General features: G+C 42.8%; 1 protein-coding gene across 2 annotated transcripts in view; it reads right to left on the reverse strand.

Annotated features, from left to right (window-relative positions):
- Positions 1-12,066, reverse strand: part of SFMBT2 (Scm like with four mbt domains 2) — a 110,146-nt gene that overhangs the window by 14,804 nt on the left and 83,276 nt on the right. For both annotated transcript variants that reach the window (XM_050969872.1, XM_050969873.1), the window contains 2 exons: positions 10,418-10,557; positions 5,975-6,084 (listed from right to left, as the gene is read on the reverse strand). In XM_050969872.1, coding sequence (XP_050825829.1) covers positions 5,975-6,084; positions 10,418-10,557 — 250 coding nt within the window. The remainder of the gene's footprint in view (positions 1-5,974; positions 6,085-10,417; positions 10,558-12,066) is intronic.

Raw genomic sequence — 12,066 nt, forward strand, 5'->3', positions numbered from 1 at the left:
ATGCAACACGAGAAACAACTGAGCCAGAGCCCAGTGCTGGCATTACAAATGTGCTCAGAGGAGGAAAAAGCAACACATAACGAAAGAAAAAGAGGGAACAACGGTGGAAGAAAGATTACTGGATGGGAGGCAAGGAAAGAGAAAGATACAGGCACCAGGAAAAATGAAACAAAGCATTTGTCAGTGTATTAAGATCCGCAGTTTCCTAGCAGCTGCTGATAGATATGGGAGAAGAAGAGGAGGAGGTGGTGAAATAAAGATGTGACCAGAGAGTTAAAACATTCAGACAGCTCCTTCTGAAACAAAGGGGTGTGGGAAAAGGGCTTGAAACTGTGGCACATGAAGCGTTATAAAGGGGAAACCCAAATGAAACTTGGGTCTGAGAACAGCCCAGTCCAACCATGCTCAGGCTGCAATCCAAATTATCACCTCAGCATAAAACCTGAATGAGCATTCCTGCAAGGTTCCAGGCTCTGATACCCCTTTTGGTGCCAGGACAATCCTGGATTCATTCACCTGAATGCATGAATGGCTTCATGAGCCAACTTTTCACACACCCTTAAAGACCTGGACAGATGTAAAAGGAAAAATGTTCCTTTCAGGTACAGAGCACTGTTATGATCCCAGCTTCCCTATGAAACAGCTGCAAAGGCAGGCTGGCTGAGCAGGGTTTGGCAATACCTGATACACCAAAACCACTAAATGCCACAGGCATTTAAATTCATCTACTTATAAAAGTTTTATATTTCTTTTCAATGTGTTTGAAAAGACTCCTGCACTTATTACTTCTCCAGGAGCCATTAAGTTTAACGACAGCCTGGATCGTTTGGTCAGTGAGTCTGCTCTCAGAGATTTCACTGGGCTGCTTTCACCTGGACCCAAACAACTCTGCTTGGACTAAACCAGCACTTCCAGACAAGCACCAGCCTCGAGGGTCTCCCCAGTGGAAGAATCATGGCACAGGGAGCAGCTGTACCTACACCTCATTTTATGTCTGGATGCATCTGAATTTAACTCACATTTATTTGTCCTTGTTCTGACTTTCAGCACTGGGATGAAAAAACTGCATCTGGTTTTGTTTCCCTGCAAAAGCACTCTAATCAAATTGCCTCTTGATCTTCTTTCTTATAAGCTAAGAAAGCTGCCTGATGGGTATTATTCAAGGATGGCTGACTTTTTCTAACTGTGTGCTTCCTATTGTGTTTGGCTGCCCAGGAAGGACCCATTGTACTACAGTGCCTGCTGAAAGGAAAAGATGAAACTAGGAAAAAAAAAAAAAAAACAACTGACTGATTTCATCGTCTGCTTTGAATGCAACACACATTTTAATTAACAGAGAGGATGGCAAAATGGAGATCTCCATGACTGCAGCAGTCTCAATAACCCAAGGTGTTAGCACTGGCCACAGCAGTATTTTTTACATCATTTTGGTCTTGGCAGCACCTCTTTCAACTATAAACCAGGTTCTACTAACATTTTCCATATTCCTCACACACTAAAGATCTTTAACACAGGCACCACCAAATGTAATCTGAGCTGTTTCTAGGACAGCCATGTGGTAGGAGCTCCTTTGTCAGAAAACATTTTCCATTAGCATCTCTCAAAAAGTTACCAGCTACTGATGCTCCTATTTATGTTTTTATACCAGGGCTCCTATTTATGTTTTCATACCAGGGCTCCTATCTTCTCAACCACTTGGAAGCAGAAAGTATCTACATGCACAGCATAGCAGTACTGGAGACTTGGAAAATTGCTGTGTCAAGGATATTATTTTTGGTTTTCTTAGAATCACTGTTCTTGTAAAAAAATAAAAAAAAAAAGATTTTCCAGATAAAACCAAAAGAATTTTTCTTTCCTCTTCCCCCTTCTCTGCCCTCAGATCCCAAACTCAGAGAAAACCTTAAGGCTGGAACTATTTCCATTAAAAATACACTTGCTGATCCATGAGCAAAAATATTAAATGAACAGCACTTTGCAATAGAATTCTTCTGCTGAAGCTCCCTAAAATAGATTAGAGGCTCATGAGAACATAGTGCCTTCTAGAAGCTCCACTTAGGGACTGCTGTGTGATGACACAGAAAGTATTTTGCTGAAAAATTTCAAAAAGCAAGAACATTGAGAACCTCATTTTCAAAAGTCCCATTCTAAGTAAGGTGTTCTGACAATTCTTGAGACTAATTTGAACAACTAAAAAGTCTCCATTTCCTTTTGGGGGACTGAAAACTCCTTTCTATATAGAAAGTAAGAAATTTCTATTTTGTCTGTCTGCCTTGAAGTCTGCCAAACATAAGGAGTTAACTTCCTTCAAAGCTATTTAATCTTCCAGTGGCATTTTGTACTCTTGAACACAGGATTCAGAAAGGGCACTGGAATGCTCTGGTTCTAAGGCCTTGTCTCATTAAGTCTCCTGATTACAGAAATAAAAGGTTTAAATCATTCCACTGATCCTGGCTTGTAAAGCCTTGCTCAAAATGAACACAAATTAATTTCCACTGTTTCTTCCTCAACCCCAAACCAGTTACCTCATCACATCAGGCAAAACTCACCCTTTGCTTCTTGCCAGTCCCCTACTGGTCCTGCATGTTCTCAGAAATGGCTTCCAAGAGGATTTGGCTAACAGCCCTTCCAGGAAAGTTAAGCTGACAGCCTGTAGTTACCTGGGTCCTCCTCCTTGCCCTTCCTGAGGAGGGATGTGATAAATGCCTTTTTCCAAAATTAAGATTCTTCCCTCATCCTCATCAACTTCCAAACATGCCAGCAAGTGGCCTTGCAATGACATTGGCCAGTTCTCCCAGGCAGAGCTGGCTACATCCCAACTGCTTCCATGCACTTGTGCACATCCAGTTTGCTTCCAGGGTTTTTAGATTCTTTTCCACCTACTGTGGGTAACACTTCACTCCCTCAAACAGGATCAGGGCCCTGGGAAGCCCAAGAGCAAACCCTCACTAGCAAAGGCTGAGGCAAAGATTTCAAACACCTCACCTATCATAAGTTAAAGGCAGTCTTCTAAAGCAGCTGCAGTGAAAAGGCTTTCTTTGAAATGCAGCCTCATAAATAAGCAATGATGTCTGGCATAGGGGTAAATATTCCTAGAGTTCAGCTACTGGATTTGAGCAGCTCTCAGAATTTCATTTAATGAAGGAATCAGGAATACTCATCTTTATTATTTTGATCAACTGGACTTCATACAAGACCCAGGAGACAACTTTGTGCACACACTGCTTTTGTTTATGTCCAAAGCTCTGCAAAAATGGGTAAATCCAAACAGTCCCATTATCAGCCCTTAGAAATGAAAACCCTTGAAAAGCATAAAGTCCCTTAAGCATTTTATGTAAAATTGGGAAGGCAAATCAAGATGTAGGCACTGCACTTAAGAGCATCAAAACTATAAGGGTTGAATGCCGACAGCTTCAACTGGCCCTCATGGGAACTGAGGAGGATCAAGCCTGACATTTCTAACTCATCATCACCAATAAATCAGGTTTGACTCTTCTCACATGGAGCCAGCAGCACTGATGGGAAGCAGCTGCCATCACACACTGCAAACACATCTCTCTGGACAATCTAAATTGCTTTATCTTCTTTGCAAGGTGAGCGTAATTGATTCCACAGTGGTCACTCATGGCAGCAGAGTGAGCTAAACACAGGCTGCCCCAGGACTAAGATAATGCATTCCTGGCAGTGCAAAACCTGGCATTTGGAACAGTGGGAAAAGCAGCTTTCTCTTCACCAATCCTTTTGCTCTACCCTACTGCAGGCACTGCAGACAAACAGCACTGCCAAGATCCAAGGAGGTGCCAGTCCACATCAGAAAGAAAGTGACAAGATTTGTCCCATCTCAGCTGGCTCTGGAGATGTCATCCTTAGCAACAGGCAACATCCAGAGCCCATGGAGCTGGAAGTTGCTCTTTACAGGCCTCTGTTGCTCATTACAGGTCTCTGTTCAAGATTCTGGAGCACTGTCACACCTGGTGAAAGGTGTCATGTGCTGTTTGTATGTTCCACAGTTCTTTTTTGCCCCTGAACAACCAAATGCAATTAAAACTTCGGGATGGAGCAACTCAAGCAAACTAAAATGGAAAAAAAGAAGTCCTAGGGTAGCTGACAGTCTTGGGGCATATCAATCCTCTGCCATCCACTCTTAAGAGTACTCAAACTACCCACAGACAAGGTGGCACCACCACCAAGCACTGCTCTGTGAAGAGATCAGCCACAGAAGTCAGAGAGCTGCAGGAACCAGGTGCTGTCCAGCCCCACGAGCTTTGTCTCCTCAGGAGCCAGAGGGCAATGCCACACTGGATGAGAATCCATTGATGCTCTCAGAAGGCACTTCAAAACTTGCTGTCAGGGCTCTGAGCCTGTGATGATCCATTCTGTGGCTTAATAAAGTTGAAAAATGCTGCCTGACTCCCTGGAGAGTTGAGGTGGATGCCTGCTGGGGCAGCCAGCACACAGGAACAGGAACATGGACTGTGACTGGGGGAGCAATGTAAAATACTACCATGGATGGTCAGTTAAACACTTCCCAGGCTGTCTCCCATTAGAAACATGAATTGCAGCAGCCTTAAGAAATAGGTATTTCTGCTTTTGCACAAGGCAGATCCCCACACTCAAATGAGAAACCCCAACACAATCCTACTCAGGATACTGCTGATAGGAAAACTGCCTGTAAGCTCAGTTCCTTGCAGGAGAGGATGTTAAATAATATAGGGCATTACAACTTGATTTCACAATTGCTAAGTACCTGCAGGAGTGAGTTATCTGGTATTTGTAGCACAAGATGTGGGATCCTGGAATCAATGAAAACCAGGTCATGGACAAAGACCTGTTTTAAATGAAAATCTGCATGCACAAAGCTGACTTTTAGACTTCCATCCACAACAAACACAAAAGCCTTACATTCTACATGGGTGAAAGCAGCAAATTAAAAATAGGATGTTTCTAGTAGATTTTCATTTCAGTTTGCAATCTTCCTTCAGAAAAGCAGTTTAAGTGTACACAGAGTAAAAGTTTCTCAACTCCCTCCCTCGACCAGAGAACACATGAACTCTCTGCAATATCTGCATGGGCAAAGAGCAAATACAGCAGCCATCAATAGTGCTGTGTTTGGCAGCTTTTCATATCAAATAACCAAGGGAAAATTGCTTTTCTTTGAAAAGGAGTTACAGAGTTCAGTACAAAGGGTGAGATTCACTGCATTTAACTACAGTACTTAAAAAGTCAAGGTGACCATTAGTCAACAAAGAAAGCTTTCTTCAAAGAAATATTTATTGAGATCCATCTTCAAGTGGGAAGAATTATTCTTCAGAAGGACTCTGGAGAGAGCTTAGGTAAGACTCCCCTCTTTCAGAAAGACAACAATTGTTGAAATACATCCTAAGTATAGTACCCATTACATAAAGAAGACATAAACAGGTAGATTCTAATGCTGGAAGGAGGAATTCAGTATTATTTGGTGCTGTTTAGAAGAGAATTGAAGACTATATTCTAGAAAGGCATCAAATCTTGACCTGAATCTCTGATTTGCCCTAATCACACTCCTGCTAATAAATGTGTCCCTGCTAGTTTGTTTGAACTTTTTTTTGGAGCCATTCATTCTCACCAATTTTTTCTGCATCACCCTGACAAGTTCTAATTTAAAAGCAGCCATACTGCTCCATCCAAAAAGCCAGAAATTCAGTTCATTCAGTAATAGCCAAGCTTATAAGAACAGCTTATCATACAACTCAGGACTTGACTTCATCAAAAACTGGATGGCTGCTTGGAGAAAGACAACAGAAATGAACTGTTCAGGTGAATATTTCATTTCTGAAGTTGCTACGAATGAGTCAAATAATTCAATGAAGCAAAACGATAATTAGAAATGTAAAACTCTCACAATAGAAAAAAAACCTTTTTTGTGGTTTTTTTTCCCCCCCCAGTCATTTTCCTTTCTGAAACCTCCCAAATAAAAGAACACACACTGAAGACCTACTTTGCTTTAAGTGTTTCCTCCTGGAAATTCCACTGAGGGTCTTCCACAAGCTGCAGTTCTCGTAAAACGCTCCCTGGCTTGTAAGCTGCATTGATCACCATGCTGAGAACCTATGGGGAGATAAAACCAACAACAATGATGGCTTTAAAAGCAGTCCTTGACCACACAGGTGCTGCACAGACAGGAGCAGCTTGCTTGTCTGGTGCTTGTTTCTGTCCTGGCTGCAGAGGTTAAGTGCTGGATGCAAGGAGGAGGGGTCCCAGAATGAATCATTGTTGCCATATTATAGGTAACACCTGAATTTGAAAAGGTAACTGCATTAAATGCTGCTATTTAACCCCAAAAATCTGCTAACCAGCGATTTTGTCTTTGTGACAGACCCTCTCACTCAAAGCAGATTCCACAGACTACACCCATCATGGACCAGTTTACTAAAAAAAAATGAAAGCAGAAATAGTTCTGAAGGCACAACCAGGTACAGGTCACGTGCACCACCACAGAGTGAACACTGAAGGGGAAATTCACAAGTTTGAGGTCAGCAATGTGCTTAAGAGCCTGAGAGTTGTGTGCCTTGACTGTATGAACAGAATAGTAATGAAGTCTCCACAAAAAGAGTTTGCAGGAGGTGTGCCTGGAAGGCAGTGTGTGTCCACTCTGTACAAGAGAACACATCTGCCAATCCTTTTAATCCAAAGTCACTGAGAATAAAAATGATTCTTGCTATTGGCTCAGGAAATCCAAGCTTTAATAGCCTACACTTGGCATAGGGAGATAAACACAAGGAAAACAAATCTCTTAACAGCACCAGACCGTGTGTTTGAACACTCTGCATTGTAGCACATGAGTGATCCCACAGTGAATCTGGATTGGTTTTCATCTAATTTAGCTCGTTACCTAACGCCTGTTCTTAATTCCTTGGGGGCCTGCAAATGATTTCAGTATGATGAACATTGAGTTTATCCAGCAACCATGAACAGAGTTCATCAGAAATGAAAAAATAACTAGGTCATACTGCAGTGACCAATGTGTTTATCTTTGGTTGGTTGGTTGGTTTTCTCTGGGTTGGTTTTTTTCCCCCCTCTAAATCCAGCAACCTGAGGATTTGCGAGCATTTTGAAAACCCTACAGGATTAATCATTTTCAGGCAAGGACCTCACTTAATGCTGCAGAGCACTCTGTAAAATGGCACTGGCTGGAGTTGCTTGGATGGTTATTTACTAGAAGCAAAATTTAATTTATCATTGGGCCCTTGGAAACATAACTCAAACACTCTTCAAAGAAGTCCAATTAGAGACACCAAACACTGACAGAGGGTAGATTTAGACTGGATAGGAGGAAGAAATTCTTCCCTGTGAGGGTGGTGAGGCCCTGGCACAGGTGCCCAGAAAAGCTGTGGCTGCTCTTGGATCCCTGGAAGAGTCCAAGGCCAGGCTGGACAGGGCTTGGAGCACCCTGGGATAGTGAAAGGTGTCCCTGCCCATGGCAGGGGGTGGCACTGGATGATCTTTATGGTCCTATACAATCCAAAGCATTTTAAAATGCTATGAAAAGACAGTTTCTGACTGAGCCCTTCAGGCTGCTCACCCACGTCTCTCACCACACAAATGGAGGGGCACTGGCCTGTGATACCTGGTGTCAGGAAGCCAGAAATGGGTTTTCAAAAACATCAAGTGGCTGGGGAGCTGCCACACTCATTCACAGCTCATCAGGTGCCTTGATCAGCAAATCCAGGGAATTATTTAACCCCTGTACAGGAGTTTGTTTGAAAAGCTCTCCTTAAGCACACCTCTACACCCATCCTGCTGGCTGCTGGGGCATCTTGCTGACCAATTTTCTGCACCAGTGAAATGGTGCTTGTATGAGTTGTATGAGAATAGCTGGGAAATGAGCAAGAAAAGAAAAGAAAACCCTGCCCTGCAATACCAGTGTGGCCCTGTCTGGGCGTTCTCCCAGACACCTAATCAACTCCAGCCCTGCACAGGCACCCACAGTGCCAGGACTTTTCTCAAAGCTGGCTTGTCACCAGCAGGACTCTGTAAACTTCTAAACTCAGTTCAAAAAAATGAGTGTTTTGTAAGAACAAGTATTTCCTTTTCAGGGAAGGGAAAAAATATTTAAAACCTCTGGTTTTAAATATTAAAACCTCTGGCTTTTACTCTTCTTGTATCTCAAGTGAGTCACTGGGTTTGTCATTTTACCCTACAGCAAAGGTCCATCATCACAGTAACAGTGGTACCTTCTAGCAACAGTATCACTTCATATTGCACTCTATTAAATGAAAACAAACAGAATTTTAGAAAAAAATTTAACTGTGATTTAAACAAAACCAGTGAAGAAACCCAGACCAGTTTCCAACTTTCTCTGGAGATGGAAAATTACATCAACCATCTCAGACTGGTCAAATTTCCTTTGGCTGGAGCATGACCAATCAGAGATTTTAGTGTTTTAATTTCAGCCCTCTGTATCAGGAATGGTTTGGGTGCAGCCACCTGTGCCTTGGAGCACAGGGGGAATTAGGCAAGCTCAGCCTTTGCTGTTATCCATCAGTGAGGTTTTATTTTGATGCTGCTGACCTCTGGATTTTCAGAGCTGAGTGAGCTGGAGTCACACCAGTGAACATGATCAGGCAGCCCCATCACAAGTCTCTGGCCCACCTCACAAGCACCTGACATTCATAAAGCTCTCCATGTCATGTATTTTCATGTGCACAGGGGCTCTTTTTTGAGTATATCTGGTGTGCCTGATGCCACGGGCAGTTCAGCAGTTTTCTTCCCATCACAGCTCTTTGGTGTTCACACATTTCCCATCTCCATTCCCCTTGAAACAGTCTCAAGTTTTGAGATAGATGAAGTTCCCTTAGGAAAACTCCTAACTTTCTTCCTAACTTTCACTGCCAAGGTACAGCTAAAAATATGATCACAACTCTTTTCTCCTATTCAAGACCTCAATGAGCAGCATTCTTATGAGGAGAAACTCAATTTCCCTCCTCTATCTGAGATATAATCCCACACTCCTACCTAACAAGAGATGCTAAATCCCAGGGTGGCCTCAAAGCAGGGCAGTAAACTTATTTATTTTTAACTTGGAATACTGATGTGTCTGTGGGACAGAGAAAGAAGAGCAGAAGTTATCTGGGATTCTTTCATTAAATGATCAAGGATCTAAAAGGCATCACTTGTCATGGTCCATTTTCTTTTTAAATAGAGGAAGAGCAAAGTGTCTTAAAAACAGTAAAAGCAGTAAGCAATGAAGCCAATTAATCTTTACAGCGTATTTCTCTAAAATATGGGGGTTATAGATCATCTGGAGTCTTAAGAAGATACCTTGTTTTATTTTACAATGTTGCTGAGGAGTTCTTGGCACATATGAAGAACTGTTTGTGCTTCTTAGATATACTGACCCCAGAACTAAAACTAAGGCTGACCATGTATTTATTTTAATTTAACTTCAAGTCAGCCTTTATTACATAGAATTACCTTACAGTCACCACTTTTCAGCCCAGGTGCAACGGCTGGATGGCACTAGCTGATGTCTCCACTGTATTTGGCTCCAGGTTTCAACTTGTTTTCCAACAAAGCACCTCAGAAATGGGGCAAACTTTGCAGCTGATGTCAAACAACAGGCATTGCCACCTCACTTGCCTCTTCCAGTGAAAGAAACCATAATAAACCAGTGATACCAGCAGAAAACTTGTGCTGGCACTGGGAATAATGAACAGTGAGGCTCTAAAAATAAGTTTGGTACTGAATTACACAAGAGTTACTTGTTACTCACCTAAAACTTTGGGATTCAAGGGTACACACAGAGGATGATGCTTCAATGCATCAGTGGTGGAGGTAAGGACAACACCTTGGGTGGAAAGGGCTGAGGAGCATCAGGAACTTCAATTGCGCTGCAATTTTTTACCTCCATCCTGCCCATGGCTCTCTGTGCTGCTGGCACCTCTCTCATCTCAGCAACAGCTACCAGGAATCAGGTCTATCTCCCCTACAGCAACACTCTGAATGTTTTCTTTTCACCCTCTCAAGAATTTGGAACTGGTTCCCATGGTCAGAATGAGCTTGAGTTTATAATAAGCTTGATTTTTTTCTGCTAAGTAACATGGACCAATGCTGGGCCACTGCCATTGTCCTGCTCCTTGGGAAGCTGTTTATGTCTCCAAAACGAGATGCTCATGTCTCCATGACACTTCTATTTGCTCCTGTGTTGATGGCAACCCACACTGAAGTTGCTTCCAACCAAAAGAGCTCCCCATGTTTCAAAAACATCACCTCTCCCATCAATATCCAGAAGGCAAAACCCGCCCCTTCTTCCTGGCTTGCAGTTTGCCTCATGGAAACCACTCCAGGACAATTTTAGCTGCATTGTTTGGAAATTCTGGGTCTGGCAAGCCATGATCCATACTTTCCTCTGAAATCCCCCCAAAAGAGAGCTGGGCCATACCTCCTTGAGGACCAGCACACACTTGCCAGGCCCCACAGACTGAGGTAGCTCTGCAATCCTGCCTTTGTTTAAATATGGACCTGAGAAGCAGCGGTGGTTGATGTAGAGCTGGGGGCAGCAATACCTCCCATTGATGGTGCCTGCAAAGAGAAAGCAGCAGTAAGGTGCCTGCAGCACTTTTATACCATAAATCAAGGGCATTTCTTTATTATTATCATTGTTTTAATGGAAGGGATGGGACTACAGTTGGGTTAAAAACGATTTATTGTTTAAATGAAGATTAGTCTTAGAGGCTGTGAGATTTAAGAGAGTAAGGAGTCAGCTATAGCTCAAAATGGTCTCAAGTTTTTCATTACAAGATAATATATAACTTTCTAATATAATGGATAGCTGCCACAAATTTTATTTTGTTTTTTCTAATTTATCACCTTTACTTACTTCTACTGTAATGTGTATATTTTCATCTAATGGGTTACTACCACAGGTACACACATATGCTTTTATTATAATTTCTAAACTCTTAGCTTATTCTATACAATTACACCTTTACATTATAAATCCTTCCCAATCTTATCAATACAGTTTCTCACTTACTTAAGGCATATTCTTACTTATAACTATCGAAATATAGGTTTATGAATTTTCTGTTTAATGTCTGTGTACTTTATTTTTACATCAATTCAAGATTCTTCCAAGGCTGCAAATTTAACCCTCCTCTGTGTGTGTAAGTTTCTGGTTTTCTATTTTCCACACTTCTTCCTCCTGGATGTGGGAGGAAGGGGAGGAGAATAAAGGAGGCACAAAATTCTACCCTGGGATAGAGGGCAGGGAAGCCTCTGCTATTCAAATCCATCCAGCATGGGAAAATGAATTGTTTTTTATAGTGACTGATTTGGCTGCACACCCTGCTGAAAGGAGGACTGGGAAAAGAGTTAATCCATGACATGAGCCAAGGCACTTCCAGAACTCACACTGCAGGGGGACATGAGCAACTCACTGCAACCTGCCAGGAGGGGATGCATGAGCTGAGCCTCAAAGACAGGGAGTCAGCTCAGGGACACCATTCTCTCAGTGAAGAGCCTTAGAAACCCCTCTTCAGCTCCTGTCCAACCCCACAAGTCCTGCAGTGCCAATCCCTGACCCTGCATGGGTCTAGAGAGCAGTTTTCCCTGTCTGGGGTAATTACTCTGGGATCCTTTATAGACCATGGAGAGAAATGGGAACTTCTGGATGTGGGTCACAAGTGGTTATCTGCTTTATTTGGTTATCAAACCCAAAAGGACTGTGATTCTCCCCACTGGACTGTAATGGGGTGATGGCTGCAATGTCAACATGCGTCCCACAGCCTGCTGAAATAAAGTGAGTTAAATCCTGTCCCTGCTGCTGGCTGGGTTCACACCATTAATTGGATGAATATTGCACTCAGAGCCTCCTACCACTGCTAAAGGGGAGAGGAATTTGCCTTTAGCAGAAGCAGCAGCCACTCCACACAGTCCTGACACAACAGAGGGGACCCATCAGGTCCTGCTGTACCCAGTTTCATCGGTGTCAATTAACAACCTGCACCCACCTCCACCAGAGAGATTCATCAGCCTTGTCTTAACATCATCAAGCTCCAGGGAACTCTGACAGCACCAGCAGGACAAGTG

This window comes from Serinus canaria, chromosome 1A (genome assembly GCF_022539315.1).
Source record: "Serinus canaria isolate serCan28SL12 chromosome 1A, serCan2020, whole genome shotgun sequence".
Classification (NCBI taxonomy): domain Eukaryota; kingdom Metazoa; phylum Chordata; class Aves; order Passeriformes; family Fringillidae; genus Serinus; species Serinus canaria.